The sequence below is a fragment of the Propithecus coquereli genome, unplaced genomic scaffold (assembly GCF_000956105.1).
Source record: "Propithecus coquereli isolate 6110/MARCELLA unplaced genomic scaffold, Pcoq_1.0 Scaffold218, whole genome shotgun sequence".
Classification (NCBI taxonomy): Eukaryota; Metazoa; Chordata; class Mammalia; order Primates; family Indriidae; genus Propithecus; species Propithecus coquereli.
The window spans coordinates 4,869,953-4,888,844 of record NW_012146967.1 but is presented as its reverse complement, the minus strand read 5'-3'; the positions used below and the strand labels follow the sequence as shown (position 1 = coordinate 4,888,844).

Sequence of the window (18,892 nt, the reverse complement as noted above, 5' to 3'; positions counted from 1 at the left end):
GAGAACTTCACTCTCACCTGTGCCCTTCCTATCACCAGGGCTGGAGGAATGGCCATAAGAGGTCTAGAATGAGTGAGACCTGCTGCCTGGCCCAGGGCTCCCACGGCCCCGAGAGTGTGGGAGAGCCTTCAGCTTTCCCTCCTGCTCACGAGACAGAGGAAGCCAGGTGCATTCTCACCTGGGGTGTGAGGCTGCGGCAGAGGATGTGGACTAGGGGGTCGAATGAGGTGGTCACGCCCAAGGCCAGGCCACACGAGACACACCTCAGTGGATGCCAGTGTGGGACTGAGCACGCTGGGAAGTGGACATCCCCCGTGGTGGCATTTGCACAAACACCTTCTCACCCCTCACCCTCAGCCGAGCAAAGACTCCCGGGGGAAGGAGGGGAGCAGAGAGGGACAATCTCAAATGTGACTGCCTTTAAACCTGCAGGGTCTAAGGAATAAGTAACCTAGAAGTTAGTGGAATAAATTTCCTGCAAACAACAGAAAGTAAATCCAGTTACAGCAAAATGCTAGAAATTACATTTTGCACATTTGAGTTTAGGGCCATAAAATGGGTACCTGCTACCCACGTTATGAGCGACCCACCTTCGGTAACTGGATTTTTTCTCCCTCGGTCTCTAGCCTTCTCCTCTCACCCATAGAGGTCCAGGGACTGGGTGTCGGTGGCCACATTCCTGGGCTCCGAGTGATTTGGCACCTCTAGGACTGCAGAGACATCCGGTGGCTGTCGTCTGTGGTCTGGCATACGGCGTGCCCGAGGGTGGAGCTAGCATTGCTACCTCTGATTTACAGATGGAAAAACCGAGGCTGAGTGAGATTAAATGGTGAGGTTACACAGCGGAGCGGAAGGAGAGCAGGACGAGACCTAGGCTCCCCAGCTCTGGTCCAACTCGGGGCGGGTCAGGGCCCCAGGTAGATTGCAGAAGATTCCTGGAACTTGTGCATGGAGGTCAGTCCAGACTGCCCAGCTTAGGGGAGCAGGCCCCGTGTCCCCCCAGAAGGACAGGTCTCACATGCAGACGGGAAGCTCAGTAGGTAGCCTCCCTGTGAGCAGGCGTTACTCATCTCAGGGCTGGGATCCAAGGCAGCCGCTCTCCTGGTGGAATCTGGGAGTAACAACATCGCTCCACAGTGGACCTAACCTTCACCCCCCTGCAAAGTACTCTCACGTCCTCTCGGACCCTCGGGATTGCTCGTTGAGGTGGGCCAGGCGGGAGTTACCGCCTCCCTTTCACAGACAGGAAAACTGAAGGTCAGACAGGGCGTGTGGTTTGCCCGAGGTCTTGCTGCAAGGAAACAGAGTGGGGTGAGCTCAGGCTCTCCGGGACGGAGCGAGGCTGGTCTTCCAGCCGGTCCACTTGCGCATGTCCCGGAAAGATAAACTGAAGGAAAAGAACTTACTGTCTTACTCTGCATGCCAGAAATGACAACATCTCCTCTCAATCCTACAGAATAACTAAAGACACTAAATTCTGTTTTAATTAAAAAAAAATCCCTATATTTCTCTCTTACTCTGGGATGTGCAAATCAACGCCACAAAGAATATGTTAGACACGAGCCAACTGCAAGGCCATTGAACAAGCGTCGTGCTTGCAAGGGAAGGTCAGCACCACTCTTTGACCAAACTGGATGGAACCCAAGTTGTTCGTGTCTATTTATGGAGCACTCAGTAGCTGCTCAATAAATGCGTGGTGATGAACAAATGAGTCAATGCGTGAACAAGCAGCCTCTCTTGGCCTCCTCTATGCCTCAACGCTCACCATGGTTCACCTCACCAAAGTAAGGGTCAGAAGGGCCTGTAGAAATCGTCTTGTCCAACTGCCTCGTGTTACAGATGAGGTCCAGAGGGGGTGAGTCACCGGCTGGAGGTTGCACAGCAAGTTAGAGGAGGCACAGGCGCAGGAGGACAATCTCCCTGGTCCAGAGCTCATCCTGAGGCCCCATCCAGCCTGTCTTCTGCACAGGAGAGCAGCTTTGGCCAGGAGAGATGGGAGTTGTCTTTTATCATTGACTTTGCTGCTGAGCCTGGTGCAACCTTCCAGCAGGTGGGTTTGGGGTAGTTTCCTGGGCTGTGCACTGTCTTTAGATTGTGAGATCAATTCCGTCTGAGGCCCAGGGCACATCTGCCACCCGCCTTCACCTGGAACGGAGAGTGGCTCATTTGGGAAGAGGATGTCCAATCCCTACGTTGAAGTAGCACAGATGCTGCCCCATTTGGGGTGCAGAGGCGGAAGGATACACAGTGTGGGGATGCAGGTCTGCTGGATGAGAGGGCCTGGGAGAGGTTGTGTCTCCCATGGGTGCTGTGGGAGGAGGGTCATCCGGGCAGGGAGCCAGGCAGAGGCCGGCTGACCTTGAGCTGGTGGGCAACACCCCACGGGAGGAGCCAGCCTGTGCAGAGCAGTGGGCATCGGCATGGGGCCCTGTGACAGGAGAGAGAGGTCGGGAGAGAGAAGTGAGTCCTCAGCGTCACCCTGGGCCGTCCCTGCAGCCCCCAGCCATCCCCTCAAGGCTTGGGCAGCTCAGGGTGGGGATTGTGACCAACTTGTCCTGGTGTGCCCAGGACTTTCTGGGTTTAGCACTGAAAGTCCTGTGTGGACCGGTGCAAACCTGGATGGTTGGTCACTGTAGGTTTGGAGAAGTGCGTGACCTGGGGACTAAGGAAACCTGCTCCCAATCCCGGCACACGCAGCAATTGTTGTAGCCAGAAAAGTCATTTTGCTTCCAAGAGATCAGTTTATGTATTAGCAAAAAATGAATAAATGAAAAATCCTGCCTCACACTGTCACTGTGGGTGTGTAAAGACCTTTAATCTGGGGGCAGGGCAGGCCTGTCCTGTTTACTGTCTGTCCCCAGCGTTTAGCACCTGGTGCACACCGAGAAATACGTGCCGTCTCCATGAAAGGCTAATATTTAGGGAGCACTTCCCCAGGGCCAAGCCTTCTGTGTCTCAGTCATTTCATCCTTATCGTCTGCTGAGGGACAAGGTGACTCTTCCAGGCCCTACCTCAGGCGAGTGCAGAGTTGGGTTCAAACTCGGGCAGTCTGGCTTCAGAGCCCACGTGCCCAAATTCCAAGTACTGTGTTTCCCATGACCCTGTTTTGTACACTGTGAAGTTTTGCACAAATCATACGAACCACTCCTTGGAGGAAGGAGAAACACCATGACTGTCACTCAGGGAAAGGACATGGGGACAGAGAGAGGTGGCCTCCCTGCCCCATGCTGTTTCTAAAAGAATTTTCCTTGCACTTTTTACTGTAGACAGAGCCTGAGGCATTTCCTCACATCTGGGTCTGGCCAGGATGTCCCCAGACAATGGCTCCCTGCAGCCCCACCGTGAGGACTCAGCTACTTACGGCCATGTCCGGATTTGTGGGCAGGGTCACGTCAGCCTCGCGCAGCTGCTGCGTCGCCCCAAGGCTGCCGATCTTCTCCTGCTTCCGCCACTTGGCCCGCTGATTCTGGAACCAGATCTGTGGTTAGGGAGAGGGTGAGGGTAAGCAGAAGTGTTTTTCTCCATCTGCCACCACCTGCCTCAAATGCATAGTAATGACGCCTTCCGAGGGATGGCACTTTCTAGTTTATAAAGCTCCGTGGCCTCCAGGACTTCTTTGGAGCTGGAGGTCACCCTTCCGAGAGAGGACTGGGGTCGCAACCTGCAAAGCCTACAGGGCCGGGGGGACCTGCCTGAGTGGAGCAGCTGGGTGCCTTGAGCTGGGAATGGCAGGGTCCGTGTTGAACAGAGCCCCAAGGGGCAGCTGCTCTGGGCAATAGTCACCGTGTGCACATGTGGGTCCAGGGTTGCAGGTTTATCCAATTTCCAAGGTGGAAATATTGGTTTTTATGTGACAGCTTCCAAGTTTTAGAATACCGTGCAGACCAAATAAAAGCCATGTGTGGGTCACCAGCAGGCCACCAGTTTGCAACCCCCATGGGCAGCTCTTCGTAGTCATGAGTGCCCTGATGGTCCCTGGCACACATCCATCTCCTGGGCAGTAATTCTGCCGAGACACGTGTTGGATTCCGGGCTCCCCGACAGGCGCAGGTGCTACCCACTTAGCTGGCGCCTGATTCCACATGGGAAGGAAAAGGGGAGTTGGTCCTTAGCCAGAAGGAAAGGAGGTTGGAATAGAATAAAGAGTGGAACGGTGGCCTGATTTTGAATTAGAATGAGTCCATCGCGTTTGTGGAAAAAAATGGAGTGACTTAGAAAACTGTCTTACAGCCACGATTGGAGCTGGTGGAATTCCACATGCTAGAGTGGCACTTGCAAAACTGGAGCTGTGTGAAGAGGGCAGGATGCACCCCTGGTGAGTGACAATGGGCTGCTGTATCTCTAATCGTGCATGAAGCAATAGGCACTCTGGGGAGAAGAGATTAAAGATGACAGATTAGGCTACTGGTGCTTAAACCAGGTCTCTGACCACGGCTCCAGGCTCCTTGCTGCTTCTGCGCTGCCTCCAAAGTGATACCCACGTGGTCTAGACCAGGGGATGGCAAAGTGCAGCCTGCAGGCCAAGTCTGCCACCTGTTTTAGAATGGCCCATGAGCTAAGAATGGCTTTCACATTTTTAAATGGTTAAAAAAAAACTAGGAGAAGAATAATATTTTGTGACACAGGTAAATAATACAAAATTCAAATTTCAGTGTTCACAAATAAAGTTTTATTGGCACCCGACCATGCTTGTTTGTTTACATATTGTCTGTGGCTGCTGTGCTACCACGGCCTGGCCGAACAGCTGCTGTGACAGTGACTGTGCTCCCTGCAAAGCCTAAAGTCATTGCCATCTGGCTCTTTACAGAATAGTTGTTGACCCCTGGTCTAGATTGTCAAGACCTATTTTGTGAATGAGGCTGCTTGGTGAACAATGTTCCGGAATTGTCACCGAGTGGGGAGGAAGGGCACAGAGCAGAGATCCATGGCGGTCACTGATGCCACCTCTCCCCTTTCCACTCCCAAAGGGGAGAAACTGTCTTGTAACTATGGTGGCTTCGTTTCCTGGAAAATAATGTTTGGCTGTTATGACTGTGCTCATGCAATGGAAACTTTCAGATGGGACAGCCCTGGAGTGCCCGGGATACCTGGCATCTCCCCCAAGGTCCCAAGAGCCTGGAGGCTGGGGCTGAGGCAGGGGCATTGTACCTGCACCCGGGCTTCCGGGAGGTTGATCCTGGCTGCCAGCTGGCTGCGCACGTGGATGTCTGGGTAGTGGGTGAAGTGGAAGATCTTCTCCAGCTCTTGCAGCTGCTCCGTGGTGAAGGTGGTACGGACCCTCCGCTTGCTCTTTCTCTCTTCTGCACAGGAAAGAGTCCAGGTGGGCTCAGTGGCCTTGGTGTCAGCACCTTAGTATGGCTTTTGTGCTTCCCTGTTCTACCCTTTCAATCCCTGCTGACACTACTGCGTCTTGGCCCCTGGCAAATCCTCTCTGATTGGGCTTTTCTGCGGCACAGATGCCTTCAATGACCCTGCCTTGTCTACAGCAGGAGATGGCAAACTATGGCCTCCAGGCCAAATCTCGCCCACTGTCTGTTTTTAAATAAAGTTTTATTAGAACACAGCTCCTCCCATTGGTTTGTGAATTATCTCTGACAGGTTTTACACTGTAATAGCGGAGCGGAGTTGTTGCAACAAAGACCATATGGCCTTCAAAGACTAAGATAATTACAATCTGGCCCTTTACAGAAAAAGTGTGCCAACCTCGATCTATAAAGTAAAGGCTGAGCTCTACAGCAGTCATGGCCCTTGGCAGTCTGCCTCCAACTCACCTGTCCAGCCTCAATTCTGCTCGGGGCCAGCTACGTCATTTATGGGGCCCAGTGCAAAATGAAAGTGTGGGGCCCCTTGTTCAAAAAGCAAGAAAAAAGCTTTTTCCTTTCTTCCACAGTTTCTCTCTTGGACTGTCATAGTGGGTTTTTTATTGGCTATTTCATGTCCTGCCTCCCTGAGAGAGCACAAGGGCACCCACAGGGTATGTGCAGACCCTCACAGACACCTGGGGGCCCAGCTTGAGGCTTGGGGACCTGGATGCCCAGTGAAGAAACTTGGCTCCACCCTGCAACTCCCCACCTGACTGGGACCCTCCACGAGCCTATCTCCCCCTTCGCCTCCAAAGATGGAGGGAGGCAGTGGTTGCTGGGCAGGGACAGGGAAATGGTTTGCCAAGAGCCCATCCCAGGGAAGTGGGAGGTGGGGGGAAGGGCACTGACTGTGGAGTGAGGCACCAAGCCCCTGGCGCATGCTTTGCTGGCACGTTGGGTGTCACTAACCAAACACGGATTTGAACACACAATTGGTAAGAATTTCAAGCTGGCGACCGTAAGTGTTCAGCCCGCTCGCAGGGCTGCCTTCTGAGTGCAGGGCCCTGTGCATCTGCGTGGATCACACACACACTCATGAAGCCAGCCCTGCCTCCCCCTCTGTCAATCCGCACACCTCGCTTCATTCAAGGTGGGCTCCTTACCATCTCTGCCACACGCCACTTGTGTGCCCGTCTCTCTGGTTTTTCTCAGGCACCCCCTCTGTCATCTCTTCTCCCTCGTCTGCAAATCTAATTTCTACTGGTTCTTCAACACCTAAATTCATTCTTATAATCTCCGAAACTTCTTTGCTATCTTTCTAGCCCTGAGTGGTCTTTCTTATTGCAAGTATTTCATTCCACTTGTTAGTTTCATCACTCCTTCATCTACGTTTTTGTCAAGCACATGTGTCTTTGTGCCAGGCACGACACGAGGCCGTGGGCTGCAGAAACGATGAAGACTTGGTCTCTGGGGGGAAGCACCTCATCGTCTGGTGAGGTGGGGGATATAGACAGGTTTGCACATGACCTAGAGTGTGCAGTGATTGAGACTCCAACAGACGGAGGCTGGACATGTATTTGGCTTTATCTGCCCAGAACCACCTTTTTTTTTTTTTTTTTTTTGGAGACAGAGTCTCACTGTGTTGCCCGGGCTAGAGTGCCGTGGCGTCAGCCTAGCTGACAGCAACCTCAGACTCCTGGGCTCAAGCGATCCTTCTGCCTCAGCCTCCCAGTAGCTGGGACTACAGGCATGCGCCACCATGCCTGGCTAATTTTTCCTATGTATTTTTAGTTGTCCAATTAATTTCTTTCTATTTTTAGTAGGGGTCTCGCTCTTGCTCAGGCTGGTTTCGAACTCCTGAGCTCAAACAATCCGCCCGCCTCGGCCTCCCAGAGAGCTAGGATTACAGGCGTGAGCTATGGCGCCCGGCCTGAACCACCTTTCTTCCGGGGCTGGCAAAGCCCTCATTTTGGAAACTATTCTTCCCACACACCACCTAGGTAATTGTAGTAAGAACTGGATTGGTCCAAGGGTCGGGACCTGAACTGGACCTATCAGAATCCATCCTTGGAATTTTTTGCAATAGAACCAGGAAGGAGAATCAAACTCCCCTGGTGATGTAATGGTGGCAGATGCGCAATGTGAGATGAGGCCCACCAGCCACCATCTCTCCTGTCGTGCTGCTAAAGTTGTTCGCAGGGAGAAGGTCTGGAGTCGACTATACGATCTATTTTGGAGGGAAGCTGCCAGGGCATGTTGACAGATTAGAGCTTGGCTAAGGGACAGCTCTTCAGTTTTGGCTTGCGCAAAAGGATGAGCGTGTGTGTGTGTGTGTGTGTGTATATGTGTATGTGTGTGTTCATGTGTTAGTATGATAGGGAAATCAGGTGTTCAATTTGAGCATGTTAGGTTTGACATTTCTATTGGCTGGTCAAAGAAAGCTATGCAATAGGCAGATGCATTTGTAGTTTTCAAGATTGAAGGCCAGTCAGCTGTGTCCACATTGAAGCTAGACCAACTACAATGAGGAACGAACAGTGGTCCTTGAACCTGGCCACACCAGAGAGCGTAAGGAGTTTCACTCTGTTGGCAGAATAGGAGAATTAGCTGGCATTGCCTACAGCTCCTGGCTGGAGCAAGTGACAGTGGGTGTTGGAGGAAGGACCAAAACAGAGGGTGGTGGGTTTGTTTTCCTGACCATGAACTTCTGAGGACAGAATTGCAATTCTGGTCTTCATTTGACCAAAGACAGTCTATGTGATACAATTTTAGGAACTGTAGGAAAAGCACAAACCCTCTCCTCAAATCACCTTCACTTTTGGGGCCCCATAGAATTCCTATAATTCTAGTTGACCACCTTGAATCTCCTGATTTCTTCCTCATTCCTATAAGAAAAATCTGCTCTCATAAAATGATTGAGAACCTAGTACTTCCTGTGCCTGTCTCAGGGTCACTCACGCTCGTGCTCGGAGGACCCAAAGCCTTCCAGGGAAGGGAGCCCACATGTGCCTGCTGTGTGAGCCCCCGAGGGCAGGGACTGTATCTGAGACTAGCTTAGGAACTGGCGCCTGGTGGGAGATCAATGAACATGTGCTCTAAATGAGTAAACGTGAAACCCCACTGCTCTTAACCCCACTGGACAGAGAAGACATTTCCACGTGATTTGTCTGAAACATAAAATGTCACATGTCACACATCAGCGAGAGCCGAATCCACTGCGAAGGAGAATATTTATTCTATTTTTAGAGCTGGTGGGGGTCTGAGCTCCAGCTGAGGTCTCCTGGCTCCCACCTGGCCCACTTTTTCCCCCCCAAATAAGTGAAGTAGAACCACCCCAACTGTGTATTGGGGTAGACACTCAGTGAAAAATAGATTTCATTCATGATGGTTTAACAACTGAAGAGATCAGCTATCCTTGTGTATTTTGGTACTTATTAATGATCCTTCTATCCTTGGATAGGAGAAAACCCACTGAGCTGGAGGCCAGAGGACTGCGGCTCTGTCCCTGGCTCCACTCTACAACTTGGGCCACATTTTATTCACTCTCTGGGCCTCTGTCTCCACATCTGTAGAGTGGAGCAGGAGAGAGGGGTTGGATGGTCAAGTCAATAGGGCCAATCCACCCTGCCATTCTGTAATGCTCCCTCACTTTGGGTGGAGCATGAATGGCTTGAAAGGCCTTGCCCCAGGCCTGCCCACAGCGCCAGTTTGCTCTTTGCCAGGGAGAGGACCAGAGAGGGGACATTTCCTCTCTGGAAATCCACCAGGCCTAGTTGCATCTATTGTGGAAATGGGATTTCAGGTCTGCTTTTGGTCTCACTCCTCCCTACCACCCCTCATTTTTGTTGTTAGTCCATTTTTAATCCCTCAGAGTACTTCTGCTCACTTTTGCTGACCATTGGCAGCTTCTTGGGAGTCACAGACAGGTTTTAAATGTCATTCCCCGCTAGAGCGAGAGGTTGGCTGTGAGCCCCTTTTGTAGGACAGTCTCTCTGCCTCTCATTCTCCACCCTCTTCCTCTCCCTGAGTCCATACTGCTTTTTTTAAAATCTCTGTTTTTTGTTTTTAAAGAGCTATTTATTCTATTTTTAGTGCTGGTGACGTGTTTAAAGGATAGAACTGAAACCAATCAGAATCATGTAGAGAGAAATGGTGGGCGTCAGTCCACTGCCGGGAGCTTGGCGAATGTCTTCCCCGGACCCGGCTCTCGCAGGAGCAAGCCATGCCTGGCAGCATCATATTCATTCACTCATTCATTCATTCATTCATTGGGTCAGCATTTTAGCTAATAGGAAATGATATAGTGTGCTTCTACAGGAAGTTGCAGAAAAAAAAAAAATCACAAACGGGGAGATTCTAGGCTGGTTGGGAAAACTGAGGCGTCCAGGACGGCATGGAGCTGAGAGCCTCCTGGGAACAGAGAACTGAGAGAGCACGCAGGGTGTGGAACCAGAACATGGGAGGTGAAACAACATGGAGAACAGAGGATTAGAAACAGAAGGGAGATTATAACAAAAATAAGCCACCTCCTCTTTTCCCCTGGAAGGATACTCATGCAAACAAGGTTCATGATTAAGAGTAGACTCCTTAATACAACTATTATTTGAAAGCTTCCATGTGTGTAAGGAAGGAAGCAGCCTTTAAGAGACATACATCTTTCCCCTATTCCCAGTAGGGCTGGAAGAGCAGAATTTGGAGGCAGATGCAAAAGGAAAGGATCTAAACCCTCCCCTGCGTAATAGCCTGACACTGATTTCGTGGAGAAGGGGCTGCCTGGCAAGTCATAGGCTGGTTAGAAATATATTTTTTCTCATTAGCTTTGAACTATACATTCTCAGGATAAGGGTTCGGCCTTGAGAGATGATGATGATGATGATGATGATGATGATGATGACGACAGTGGTGGTGTGTGTCTAACAGCCCTGGCGATCTCTCTGAGAATAGTGGGGTGCCTAAAATTCACACTGGTGGGATAGGGAGGCTGAGCCCCAAATAGACCAATCTGCAGGGCTCAGAGTGCCCAAGCCCCTCTCCATGCACTGACTGTGGCTTCTTGGGGTGTCAATGCTCAACACCGAATGTTCTCATACACCCCTTTTTGGGATGTTATTCCAGACTGAATAACCCCAAACTGGAGAAACATAAAAAGGGGTAAAGGGGAGAGGAATCCCAGAGCTGAGATCACTCCCAGGGGGTGGGGCCTCTGACTTATGACCGGAGAGACCAGAAGACAGAAGAGTTTTGGAAGAGACAGACAGACTTGCACCTGGGTCAGGGAAACGAGGTTAGGATCCGAGGCTAGACCTCGTGACGTTGAAAAGCTTAACTCCTCAGAACTACACTGTCCAATATGGAAGCCACTAGCCATGTGTGTTCTATTTAAATATAATTAAATAGAACAAAAGTTCAGTTTCTTAGTCATACTAGCCATGGCTTAATAGCCACAGATGGCTAGTGGCTGCCATGTTGGACAGCACAGATACAGAACGTTACTATCATTGCAGAAAGTTCTGCAGAAAGTACCTTAGAGTGTTTCCCACTGGATTCTTGAAAAAGTCATATTCTGGGTCTAATTTTAAGTTTCTTTCTGAATTGTAATTTCCTCCAATTACCATGAATCTCTGGGGAAGACAGTGTCTGACGGGCATAGTGTCAACTTTGATGGCCTTGGGGAAACTGGAAGTACAGGGACGGCAAGAGGAAGCCAGGACTGCCCCACACTCAGCTCTCTGCGGGTGCCTGGGGAGGAGGAGGATGTGCAGGGGAGGGGATGGTGCCCAGGAGCTCTGGGTGGGGACTCTTGGCAGAGTCCACTTGACCACGGTCCACAGGATGAAGTGGGATGGGGAAGAGCAGTGTCCAAGGGGTGGCTCAGGGAGGATGAAGTCCCTTCAGCTTTCCCACCATATGCAGGCGAGAGAGGGCAGAACAGCATAATATGAAACAGAGACAAAGGTAGAACGTAGAATTTTGGAACCAGAAGGATGTCACTAGACAAGAGGCTGGAAAGTATGAGCTCATTGCTGTAGCTGCCCTGTGCATGGGACCAGAGCCACCAGCACTAGCAGGGGCCAGGATGTTCTGGGTCCCTGCTTAGAGAGGACAATATTCTGAGGCAGGACGGATCATCCCGGAAGGAGCACTGGGAATTGAGAGAGAAAAATCCTTGAGTTCCCATCCAGGCCTGGCACCTCCCTACCAGGTCCTTGGCAGAGAAGCTGAGAGCAGGTGATCACATGCAGCCCACCCTCTGCTGCCAGGAGTGGGTGTGCGGGGGCCGTGGGGACAGGGGATGAAGGCGGCAGGCACCTGCCACCCCTCTCAAGTTGCTCCTCTCCCGTTAAATGGTGCAGGTTGTGTATCACACTTCAGTGGGTCTTCAAAGAGAATGAGTCAGCAGAGTTTAATTAAACCTGAGCCTTTTAGCACATCGATCATAAGAAACACACAATTTACACAGGTGATTAGGCCACCTAATTATGAAGCGGTGTTTCTCTGTGCTTGGCTCCCTCCCCGGATTGCTCCTTCTCTGCATCTGCTAATTGGCCCTGGCTGCACAGCTAAAGGTCGGGGGTTGGGGGGTGAGTTTGTTGCTGGTCGCAGTTTCTGGAAATGCATCTTGTCCTTGTCTTCCTAAGGCAGTGGGTTCAAGGAGGGGATGAGGGTGCCCTTTGCAGGGGGAGGGGTGCGGGCCAGGAGTCTCCCTGGAGCTTACCTGTGCTGGCCTGGTTCCTTTAGTCAGGCCACAGGCTTCTCATAGCTCCCTTGTGCCTACAGGGCACAAGGCAACTCCTTAGCATGGCATTCAAGGCCTTTCACATCCTACCTTTCTAGCATTATCTGCTTTCTACCCCCTCCTCATTTCTGTGACTTCAGTCCCACCTGACCATTTCCAGATTGCCCAAATTGGCCATGGCCTTGTATTCTCCAGATGCTTGTTCACACTACTCCCTAAGTCTGGAATGCCTTGTCCTCTGTCTTTGTCTAGTGAACTCCTACTCATCCATCAAAGCCCAAATCAATCAAATTGTTCTATTTGCTAAAATACATACAGAAAGCTGGCCCAAGTGGCAAATATGCCGAATGCCCAAATTAGAGACACACAAAGTCACAGGATCCTGCAAATTGGGGGAACAGGCCAGAGCACGTGCCTGGTAGAACCGTGTGTGTTGGGCTCACAAAATGCGAACAACGGCCTTCCTACAAGGAGTATCTATCTGGGAGAATAAACCTCTTTAAGAACATACTACTGATTTGAAAAAAATAAACTTGAGAGTTTCTTGTATGGAGACTGAAATGACCTATGCAGAGCCCAGAGGGCCCTGAGGTAAGGAGCCAGCATTCCAGCGTGGAACGGTGTGGCAGAGGAGGGGGATCAGCAGAAAGAAGACTCCAGACCAGGCCCAAGCACACACCGTTTCACCAGCCACATGCTCTGGCCTCGGTTGACCTCAGTTGTTTGGAGGTGGACTTCTCACTCAAGCTTGGCGAGTAGGGTCCCTCCTTTGTGGCTTTTGGACATGGGTCTTTAGAGAGCTCGAGGACAGTCACTGGAGGCTGATGTAACTCTCCGAGCAGCTGGAAGCCATTTGGAGAATGCCAATGAGCAGAGAGAAGGGGGTGAGCCTGTGCAGAGAGAAACAGCTGCAGAGCCTTGACGGTATTGTTGGTCCTGGCTCCCAGCATGGCTGAAGGTAGCTTAACCTTCCCTGGGCTTAGTTTTGGGAACTATGTCTTAACTTTCTTCAAGGCAATACACTTCCCTCTCCACTTTAGCTAACCTAGGATAATTTTTGTCAATTGGAACCACAGAGTTCTCATGAATGTTGATCATTGTATACTTTCCTGTCGAAAACCCTACGATGGTTCTCTACGCCCGTTGGCATACAAAGCAAAAATAAAAATCGCCACTGCGGCCTCCAAGGCCTGGGACCCTTGAACATGGCGCCTGCCAGCGAGTCCTTGCCCTTGCTGCTCCCTCTGGGGAATGTCCTCCCCCTGTCACCCTGCTCAGATTGCAGCTGCGCTGTCACCTCCTCTGGAAAGCTTTCCCGGAGCTCCCGGACAGACCAGACCTCCGCTGGTTAGTCCCTGAGAGCAGCACACCACCATCTCCCCGGCACAGCCACGGTGGCACTTGCGCTTGCATTCGTTATTCTCTGATGGCCCTTCGTCTCCTCTGCTGGACTACAAGCCCACTGAGGGCAGGGCCGTGCCGTGTTTGCTCGTTACACCATCCCCAGCTCCCAACTCAGCACCCGTGCTGGCTGTCAGATGGCTTTGCAAATTCTTTGACACTCCTCCCTTCAAACTCCCTTCCCCTTGAGTGGGCCCAACTCAGTGGCTCATTTCTAATGAATAGAACGCAGTGAAAGTGAAGTGATGCTATTTCTCAGGCCGGCTCATACAAGGAGGCAGCTCCCCCTGGCGCTCTCTCTCTTGGATTGCCCACCCTGAGGGAGGGAGGCCATTTTGCGAGGAGACTCAAGCAGCACGTGGAGCGCCTGCATAGGGAGGAACTGAGGCCTCCCTCCAACAGCGGGCATCGGCTTCCCAGCCACGTGAGTGAGCCACCTTGGCGTAGATCTTTTATGCCAGTCCAGCCTTCAGATGACTGCAGCCCCAAAGAGCATTTTTCCTGCAATCTCACGAAGGACCTTGAGCCAGAACCATCCGGTTAAGTCACTCCCAAAATCCTGATCCACAGAAACCGAGCAAGACAATAAATATTTATCGTTATTTTAAGCCACTGAGTTCTGGGATGATTTGTTGTGCGATAGACATGCCTGGCACCCAGTAGGTATTTAGTAGCTATTTTTTGCACGTCTGGATAAAGAACACTGTGGAAAAATCAAATTTAAATTAGAGCCAACACTTTAAGCCTCCTCCTCTGCCCACTGGAGTTCCTCCTACTCTGGCATTCTGGGCCCTGTGCGTAAGGCTGAGGCTGTCAACGCCTGGCTTCCATCCCTTGGACCTTTCTGCCCTCCAGATCCACTTCCTACCGCTAGGGTTTGTCTTTGTGGGTGAAAACCTCGAAGAATTCTGAGGAGTATATTTTCTCCATTTCCCAAAGGATTTGAGCTTCAGTTACCCACGAGGGTGACTGGCTTAATAACACACTCTTTATTCATTGCCTTCCCTTTCTCGTATTGTTTCACGGCTTTCCTGCTGGAGTTCCTTGCACGTCTGAAACCCACTGCTTGTGCTCAGATCTTTCCCCAGGGTCTGCTTTCTGGGTGAGCCCACACTGGTACGATGCTCTGCCTTGGACTTTCTTGTGGTCCCGTGGGGCCTAAGACTGAGCCAGGTTCTCAACTCTATTATATTGATAGAACCAGCCTGCAGGTGTCCCTGAGCCCTATAGGGATGTTCCCATGGCCAGGTTAGTCTGTGGCACTGGTGGCAGGACTGAGAGTTACGGTCCATCACAGGGAGACCAAACCACACTTCTCTTGGGGGGAAGTACAAGCTTTTAGCTCCAGGTCCTCCTGCCCTGCTCCTTTCTGCTCTGATGGGAGCCCCTGGGCCTGCCTGGCTGAGAGCCAGAGCTGTTAATCCCAGGTGAGGAGACCCACATGGGCTTTGGCCGGTCCATATTGTTTGCTTAGAGTTTTCCCAAATAGACTTTTTTGTTTGACTCAAATAAATCCATTCGATTTAAAAGAAAACCTCGTATCATCACCATAAATGGTTAGCTAGTCCCTTTTGTCATAAATAGGTAAATGTAGAAGTAAATATATTACAGAACTATTGACCTAAACAATCTTTGCGTAGCCCCCAAAGTCATCTTGAGAACTGCCCCTGGGACTGTCACCAAGCTTTTTTTTTTATTTTTTTATTTTAGCATATTATGGGGGTACAGATGTTTAGGTTACGTATGTTGCCCTTGCCTCCCCCTCCCCCCTAAGTCCGAGTTTCAAATATGTCCATCCTTCGGGTGGTGCGCATTGCACTCTTTGTGTATGCAAATACCCGTCCCCTCCTCCCCCCGTCACCAAGCTTTTGGAAACGCTGAGATCCAGCATGGTGGGAGACGTATGGATTTAAACTATGTTGAGGAATAGTCTAGAGTGGGTGGTCTCAGGCCACCAGTGTTCAATTCTAGCACTAACGACTCATGCAGTCTTTGTGGGGATATATCTCCCTGGTTTCATTGCATGGTGGGCTCCCAAGTGTGACAATGGGATGGGAGAATTGCCATGAAGTGCTGCGGGAGTCACAGGCGATCTCCAGTGTCACAACTGCTATTCTGACCAGCACTTGCTGGGGGCTGCTCTGGGTCCGCCTGAGAGCTGACGTGGCACATGCCAGTATCTTTCATGGAGGCCTAGAGAGCGTGGCTTCCTTTCTGCTGTCAGTGTTGTCAGACTGGGGAAGGGAGGCTGCTCGGGTGGGAGAGACCAACCTCTCTCTCTCTCTCATTGTGACACAGAGGGTGATCGTGGATTTATACAGCTGCGGCCGAAGAGGCTCAGGTTAAAACCCTGATAGAATTGTTTCTGTGAATGTTCAATTAACTGGAAGATAATGAAGTTCCAAAAATTAAGCTGGGGACCCTTTCCCGTTGACAGGCACAGTAACAGGGACACCACCAGCTTCCTGTCTGCCGGGAACACTAGCCCTCCTAGGTCTGCCCCTGCCTGCAGTTGAGCGGGACCCCCGCATCGGAGCCCTGTGTGGGAGACTCACCCCAGGGAGGGGGTGGGGCTCTGTGTATGACAAGGGCTCCCTGAGCCTCCTTTCCAGCATTTTCCTGGATTAAAGAGGTGACGGGGGAGAGAAGTGGGAACCTCGTGTGAGTTATTCCAGGCTCGGCGACTGTCGGGCTCAAATGGCCTTTGACACGTCACCGGCTCCAACATTTCTTCTTTCCTCACCCCAGCCGTTTCTCTGAAGACGGAGCTGAGTCTAGCGGGGACAGGGGCTTTCCCGGGGTCTCACAGCAGGCCAGGGCAGAGCCGAGACTCACAGCCCGGGCTCCGGACGCTTAGCAGGGTGTGTGTATTCACCTGGACACCCTAATGCCACCTCCCTCCCTTCCTTAAGGTGGCTCTCAAGGAGGGCCCGGCAATCTATCTGGTCATTGTTATTTGGGGACATGCCTTGGGCTGGTCAGTGGCTTGGGGAAGGTGATCAGGGTGGGCAGGTGTGTAGGCTGAACTCAGCTGATGGGGAGAAGGTTGTACCAGACCTAGCAGGGGTTTTGGGGCAGCCAGAGCCGGGTCCTGGTCGTAGGTCCTCTGCTTACCGGCTGTGTAACTTGGGGACATGATCCGCCTCTTCCCTTTCCCACATGAGCTTCCTCATCTGTCCGGTAATGACAATGACAATCATGCCTTTGTACTGAAATTAAAGGACAGTGTCTGCTACATCGTCAACGCTGAATAAATGGTAACTAGCATTCTTAGCTGGGGCCTGGTCACCCGAACAAGCCCGGGTCCCTGCATTCTGCATCTAACTGAGCATTGGCATCCACGTTGAAACAAACACAGTTCTGGGTTAGACTGAAAGGGATATAAGGCAACCAGCTCAGAGCCTTATCATTCTTAAAATTTTAGAGCCTTAAAATTCTCCCTCTGAATTTTATAGTCCTCTATTCTGTTGGTACGGACAGAGCAGCTTTCTCTCTGCCAGAGCCCAGCTGGGCCTTGGCGCCCAGGGAACAGAAAGAAATGATCAGAAGACACTTACCCTGGGGCTGGTCCTGCGGGGGCCTCTCCCGCCTGGAGCCTGTGGCTGCTGCTTGCCGAAGTCCCTCTCCACCTGCCCCTTCTGGCCCGACCACGTCACTCTTCTTGGAGGGCCTCTGTAGGATGGCCTCGATGGAGAAGGACAGGCCCAGCTTCTTTGGGGCCTCGCAGCACCCCAAGCTCTTGCTCTCCATCCCACTGCAGGGAGTGGGGCCCACCTCGGCGCACTCAGAGGGGCAGAGGAGGGGCTCTGGGTGGGCCCAGGACGCTGCCAGTGGGGGGTTGCGTTCTTCCTCCCTCGAACCTCCTGGGATCAGTGGGGCAGGCGGAGGTGGAGAAGGAAGAGTCTCCAGTCGGGTTATTCAAGTGGGAGTCTGTCTCCACAGCGGCTTCCATGGACCACTTGAAAACACCCCTGGGACCAAGGGGACAGACCACAGGGAAGGATCCGGAAGGTGCTGTGTCCTGTCCCGCAGGCTCACAGCCCTCACCAGCTTGGCGTCAGACACTTGTCACCATTGCTAAGTTGGGCTCAGTCTTCCAGAGAAGGGTCTTCTCAGAGGCAGTTGCTTTCACAATCACCAGGCTAAACCAGCGTCTCTGAGGTCATTGCCCACTGGGGACAAAGAGAAGAGGGAAAGACAGGAAAGGGGCTGGAAGGAGGAGGTCTGTGCCCAGTGGAGGTCTGGAGGCAGCGTGTGCACCTTGGCCGCTTCTCTGGCTTGTGGCCCTTTCCTGCTGGCTCTGGCCGGCCTCTGGCAGGCTCGAGTGCCACCCTCGGGCCCAGGGGGGCTGACCAGCCCTGGGATGCACTGAAGCTCGAGGGGTCTTCCCAGAAGCCCTCCTGCACCTCCTTCAATTCTGCTCCTCCCAGACTCCAGGATGTGTTTTCCGGCACACCGGTTCTCCTGCCGACCTGCGGGTGGAGGCTGTGGAAGGGGGTCCAGGGGTGCCGTGGGCCTGTCTCCTCTCCTGCCTTGGGCTGGGCTGTGCTGCGGGCTCCGATCCTTCTCAGGCGTCTCTGGGCTGGCCCTGGCTTTCCTCCGTTCTCTCCGTGAGCTCCCTTCACAGGTCGAGCCCTCTCTGCATGGTCTGGGGTGCCTCTCCCTTCCTCGTGGGGGCCTTTCTTTTTCTCTCCTGCCTGCACGCCCCTTACTGTCTCCTGAGACAGCACTGAAGGGACCCCTCTCTCGTTGGCGGGGAGCTGACTGTTGTTGCTCTGTCCCTGCCAGGAGTTCTGCTCCAAATGACTGTGTAACCAAGGAGGAGGGGGCAGTAAAATGGGCTGATAAGAGAGGAAACTCTCCACGCCCCTCTAGGCCGGAGACGCAGGTGCCAAGGTGCACGAGGGGCAGGAGGCAGTGGGGATCCGAGGATGGGTACCAGAGGCCCCGAGGAGGGGGCTCTCTGGGGAATTGGCCAGGCCTGAGCAGGAGAGGGAAGGTGGGGGCAGAATGGCCAGGAAGTGCACCCGGCCCTCATAAAACGTGTTTACTCAGCTAGGAGAGTTTATGGGTCACATACAGGCCGGGGGCCGGGCCAGGGTGCAGCCTGTGGGTGTCGGCCACGGGCATTCCCTCTCGGATGTGCTTTCGCTGGCTTGCAAATAGCAGAACAGGAAAGGCCTTCTGCGGCCCCTGTGGCATATGTGGGGAAACTGAGGCCCAGACCAAGGGGGAGCAGCAGACATGCTGGCAGGGTCTCACGTAAGCACGCCCTTGGCAACTCCATGATGCCACGCTGGCCATGAGGACCCAACGTGCATGAGGACAACGACACAGGCAGAGACTGCCAATCTGGACATGAATTTGGATGTTAGACTCCGGGTCTCAAAGAGGGTGGGGGTGGGGGGATGGAAAGGCCCGTCCCAACTCCCTGCGGAGGATGCGTCAGGA

General features: G+C 52.4%; 1 protein-coding gene across 1 annotated transcript; it reads right to left on the bottom strand.

Moving 5' to 3' along the window:
* Positions 1 to 2,188: 2,188 nt before the first annotated feature.
* Positions 2,189 to 17,191, bottom strand: ISX (intestine-specific homeobox). Its single transcript, XM_012644714.1, has 4 exons — positions 16,999 to 17,191; positions 5,150 to 5,301; positions 3,363 to 3,479; positions 2,189 to 2,428 (listed from the first exon to the last, which is right to left on the bottom strand). The coding sequence occupies exons 1-4, from the start codon at positions 17,189 to 17,191 to the stop codon at positions 2,189 to 2,191; spliced, it is 702 nt and encodes a 233-aa protein (XP_012500168.1).
* Positions 17,192 to 18,892: the final 1,701 nt, after the last annotated feature.